The 5,122-nt window shown below is 64.9% G+C and overlaps 1 protein-coding gene across 1 annotated transcript in view; it reads right to left on the reverse strand.

The window, feature by feature from the left end:
- Window positions 1–1,534: 1,534 nt before the first annotated feature.
- The window catches only part of LOC119468579 (ly6/PLAUR domain-containing protein 2-like), an 8,576-nt gene continuing 4,988 nt past the window's right edge, over window positions 1,535–5,122 (reverse strand). The window contains exon 2 of the mRNA XM_037732474.1: window positions 1,535–2,127. Within this exon, the coding sequence (XP_037588402.1) occupies window positions 1,916–2,127 (212 nt within the window). The 3' untranslated portion in view covers window positions 1,535–1,915. The remainder of the gene's footprint in view (window positions 2,128–5,122) is intronic.

The following is a 5,122-nucleotide window of genomic DNA, read 5'->3' on the forward strand; positions in this document are numbered from 1 at the left end:
CCCAGGAAGTGCTGGGCAGGCCAAGGGCACTGCTGGGAACCTTCTCTCTGGAGCAAGAGTCCAGTGGGAGGAGGCAGCCCTGGGCCAGGGAGACTGGGGGAACATCCTGCCAAGCTCACTGCGTGGAGGCCTGGCAGGTGTGGAGGGTGGAGGCTGAGGGCCGCAGAGAGGCTGGGCATCAGGCCTGCACACCTGCCTGCTCAGATTCCCGCAGCCGTCGAGGGAGGCTCCCAGCCGGCAGGATGGTTACTGACTCAGGTACCTGGGCTGTGGCAGCTGACTCTGCCAGGCAGGAGGCCTCTGCCACTCACCGGGCCTGGCAGCTTGTGCCCGTCACCTGGGGAAGGGAGACGAGGGATAAAGAAGTCGGGGAAAGGAAAAGACATTTCTTCCTGGCTTCCAAGCTTGAAAGGGCAGAACAGCGGGGCGAGGACTCCGGACCTGGAGAGAGGAGGCCCCTGGGCCAGGGAAGGGCCCCTCATGCCAAGGGAGCAGAGAAACCCTGAGAGCACCGTGGGTGCCAGGACCTGGGGGGCTTCCTGAGGAAGGGCCCTGCGTCTGTCCCCATAGCCACACGCTGGGCAGGGTGTGGCTCTGGCCTTGCCACCCTGGAACAGCCCTGGGAGGAGACGTGGCCTTGAGAGGCCTGTCCAGGGTGGTGGAAGAGTCCTGTGCCCCCCACCGGAGACAGAGGGCTGGGGGGTGTGGGGCACCCTGCAGGGCTGAGGGCCAAGTGCACAGGATCCCGGCCTCTGGTAGGGCTGCGTGGACAAGGGGCACCAGGGCTCAGAGGGCTCCCAGCAGACACCAGGCAACCCTGAACACCCTGACTGCACGTGTATCTGCCTTGATGGTCGAGCAGGGCTCAGGGTGGACTCAGGACCCCCAGGTAAAAAACCAGAAGCATTTCTCCCACACCTGGGCCTGAGCACCAAAAATTCTACCCTCCCCTCTGTAAAGCGCCCCGGGCCCACCTCTAATTGCCAGGGCCTTCCCTTTTCCCAGGTGCAGCTGGCTACGGATGAGGAACATGCCCTGGACCAGGCACCTCTGAGAGTGAGAACACACAGAACTGGCAGCTTTATTCTGAAGGGGCATTGCAGGGGTCCCTGCCTGGAGGGCCAGGATGAGCCCTCCACACCCAGTGAATGGACACCCCCAATTCCAGTGCCCGACACCGAGCCCCAAGGTGACTCTCCACCCCCACAGTGGGCAGCCAGGGGACCATTTAAAAGGCCAGTGTTCACCTGGATGGGGCTGAGAAGGTCCGTGGGGTGGGGACACTGACCAGCAGACTGAGCACCCAGTGAGAGGCCTGGAGACAGGTCCCTCGTCAGGGTACCTGCTGCAAGGGCGCCCTGGGCAGGTTTGTGATGGATGGAGAGAGGGAGGGAAGGAGGGATGGGGGGCTGGGCAGCTGGCGGGGAGGACAGAGTTGGAGGGATGCAAGCCCAAACCCCTGAGCCGTGTCCTTTCTTCCAGGGCCACTGTGGGCAGAAGAGGAGGCCGAGGGGTCTGACAGGCACAGAGCTCCAGCCCCTCAGCCCCTGGCCTCTGAAACAGTGGTAGAGGGTGCTGGAGAGAACTGGGGGGCTCTTCCCACTCATGGCTGGCCAGGGTTCCCAGGACCCCAGCAAAGGGCCGAGGGTCTCCTGCAGGTGTGGGTCTTGGAGCGGGCATCTTCTCTGGGGCACCCACCCGCGACTCCCTGAGGCAGGGGTGGAGCTCCCTCACCAGGGCCAGAGCCCTCGGGGGTGGGCTCCTTTACTCTCCCCAGGGCCAGGGAGGGGCTAGGTGTGGCCTGGGCAAGGAGGGAGGGACGTGGCCGCTGAGACAGGGACCCTGCTGCCTTGGGTGGGGTGTGTGGGAGCTGGCAAGGCTGCAGGGGCTGTGCGGAGAACTCCAGGCCAGGGCCTCAGCAGGGCGCCCGGAGCAGGGCCCACAGCAGGCTGGCTGCGGTGCTGGCCCACAGGGCCCCGGGGCTGCCCCCCAGGCCCGAGGCTGCACTGCGGTTGCACTGGCTGCCCTGGCAGCAGGACACGGAGAGGGCGCGGCCGTCGGAGGACACGGTGCTGTTGGGGCACGTCGGGGAGCAGGACTTCATGACCAGGATGCCGCCGGGACTGGCTGCGGAGAGAGGAGGAGCTCTGTGGGTGCCCTGCATCCTGGGCAAGCTGCAGGGCCCCGGGGAGCCTGAAGCCTGGGACCCATCGGCACCACGGGCACAGCCTGCACTGGGAGGCCCCGAGGAGGCCCCTGCCTGGGGGGCTGGGGGTGGCGGCTTGGAGGAGCGGGTTTCAGAGAGCCTTCTGCTGTGGGCGAGGTCCTTCCTCTGGCCCAAGGGGACGTGTCTCCCCTCAGACCAGGCTCCTCCATCACATCTGGGGCAACCCACTCCCTCCCCAGTGTCTCATTCCAGAATTTCAGGGGGCCCAGGTCCCGCTCTCGTCCAAGTCGGGAAATGGTGGTGGATGAGGATGGGGCAGGCTGCTCAGCTTCGTGGAAAACCTCATGTCCTGCACGGAGAGGGAGGCAGGGTCTGCGGGGCTCTGGGGGCAGGTGAGGGGGAGCAGGCAGGGTCTTCAGAGCCCTGGGGGCAGGTGAGGGGGAGCGGGCAGGGTCTGCGGGGCCCTGGGGGCAGGTGAGGGGGAATGGGCAGGGTCTTTGGGGGCCCTGCGGACAGGTGAGGGGGAGCGGGCAGGGTCTTTGGGGGCCCTGGGGAGCGGGTGAGGGGGAGCAGGCTCTTGGCCTCAGGCAGCACTGCTGTTGGTGTGAGACTCTCTGGCTTCTGCGCCCCCTCTGTGGGGGCCACTTAGAGCCCAGCAGCCTTGGGTAAAGGGGCGATGCTCCCCGAACCCGCACTGCTCAGAACATTCTGGAAGCTGTGACCCTGACCCAACAGGCCTCTTGTTGAAAGCTGGGCCAGAAACAGTGCAGTGGGGACGGAGGCTGCTCTCTGGCGAGGCTGGCTGGGTCTGCATCTCTGCTTCCTCATCTGCGTGGTTATGGGTTAAAGGAATGAATTCCCGTGCAGCAGTGGGGCTGCACGGCCAGTGCCAAGCACACAGCGGTCAGAGCTGCAAGTAGCTGGTAGCAGGGTTTAGCGCCATGTTCTGTCCAGCCCTTTCCTGGCCCCGGCAAGGCAGAGTCAGGGCTGCTGCCGGGTCTGGATGAGAGGAAGCTGCTCCTGGATTTCGTAGAGCATCAGAGGCGGCAGGGCTTCACCGGGGGACCCCGTGCCCCTTGCCCAGTGGTCAGTTCTTTAATTAAGTCCCATGGTCACTGAACCTACACTCCGTTCTTAAGGGAGGAGCTTCGTGTTTATGGGTAAAATGGAGCAGAGGCAGCGTCAGCTGGCGCCGTCTCTGAGTAATCGCTGGGGAGCCCTGGGGCGGGCCGAGCCACCCGTCACTGGCCAGATGGTTTGGAGAGAGAAGGCCCCCGGCTCCAGGCAGAGTGAAGCCACGTCAGAGCGTGGGCCCTGGGCTCCCACTTCCTCGCACGCGAAATGGGGACATTGAGCTGGGCTGCTGGGGAGCGACTCAGAAGTCAGACCCAGCTACTCGGGGCCTGGGCTCTGCAGGGTGGGTAGTGGCACCCGGTACTGTTGCACTCAGGGGCCCTTCCCCTTTTGCCCCAGGACCCTCAGGGGGCCAGGCAGTCCCGCTCCTCCGCCAGCACAGAGTCACCAGAGTCACTGGCTGAAGTCACTGTGGTGGGTGCGGAGGCACAGGGTATGTTCCTCTGCCCACCCCTGCCTGGACGTGTGTCTGCCAGAGGCCTTCAGACCCTGATACGTGCTCAGGATGCCTTCTGTCCCTGGTGGCCTCCCGGCTCCCCACCCCATATGTCAGTTCTGCCATCATCCCTGCCATCCCTACCATCCCTGGCAGAACTGACATATGGGGTGGGGAGCCGGGAGGGCAGCATGTTACCCCGTGTCAGGCTTGGCTGTGACTCCTGAGGGCCTTGGAGGACGGGCCCTGGGGATCTCCATCAGGAAGTGCTGCCCAGCCAGGCAGACAGATGGACAGACAGAAGCAGGCACAGTGAGGGGCCAGCTGGGGGGGGCAGGGGGGAGACAGCACCCTGGGGAGTACAGGAGGAGCACGGAGGGCGCACCCTGCCTCTGTGCAAGCCTCAGGTAAGAACTGAGGCTTCTAGCAAGGGGCGCCCCAGGGAGAAGAGTACCCGGCCCTTCGCCGGCTGGCTTTGCCTGCTGCCTGGTGGGCTATTGGTTCCTGACCACCCCCCGCAGCCGGCCCTTCATGGGGTGAGGCTCCAGCCTCCCTGCTCCTGCCTGGTGCCCACTGCAGTGTGGGGCCCCCATGAGGCGCGTGGTGGGCAGCTGTCGGGGCTGGAGGCGAGAGAAACTTCTCACCATGCCACCCCCTGCGTCAGGTGTGGCCAGAGTGGGGTGGAGGTGTCCCCGAGCCTTTCAGAACGACAGACAGTGTCTCTGGGCCAGGCTGTGCACCTTCGCACCCCAGGCAGGACGCTGTGTGTCCCTGTAAAATGGGTGGCTCCAAGTGCAACATGGAGGGGACTTTGTCATGACTGGGATCTGTAGGAAACTGGCCCAGAGGATGGGTCCCCAGGGCCATGCAGGGAGGCTGCCTAACAGCCCTGCCTGGCACAGAACAGGGAGCCTGGGGGAGCCGCACAAGAACTACACAGCCGGCGTTTATGGGCTAGAGACCCCACAGACATGATCCTGATGGCTACAGAGACCGCCAGCAGGGAGATCCCTCATCCCCTTCCCAGACATGGACCCGAGGCTCAGGGACGATTCCTCCAGGATCTCCCAGGTCATATGTGGCCGTCCTGGGTCTGAGCCCAGCAGTCTGCCCCTCCACCATCTCCCTGGCCTCTATCCTTCTCAGGGGAAGGACCTTCCTCAGCTCAGGGTCACCCTGCTGGCCCCACTGCCCCTTCCCAGTTTCACACTCTCAGGGACCCCCACCCCACTGCCCCTCCCAGCTTCACACTCTCAGGGTCCCCCCACCCCACTGCCCTTCCCAGCTTCACACTCTCAGGGTCCCCCCACCCCACTGCCCCTCCCAGCTTCACACCCTCAGGGTCCCCCCACCCCACTGCCCTTTCCCAACTTCACACTCTCAGG

The sequence above is a fragment of the Cebus imitator genome, unplaced genomic scaffold (assembly GCF_001604975.1).
Source record: "Cebus imitator isolate Cc_AM_T3 unplaced genomic scaffold, Cebus_imitator-1.0 Scaffold449, whole genome shotgun sequence".
Taxonomy (NCBI): domain Eukaryota; kingdom Metazoa; phylum Chordata; class Mammalia; order Primates; family Cebidae; genus Cebus; species Cebus imitator.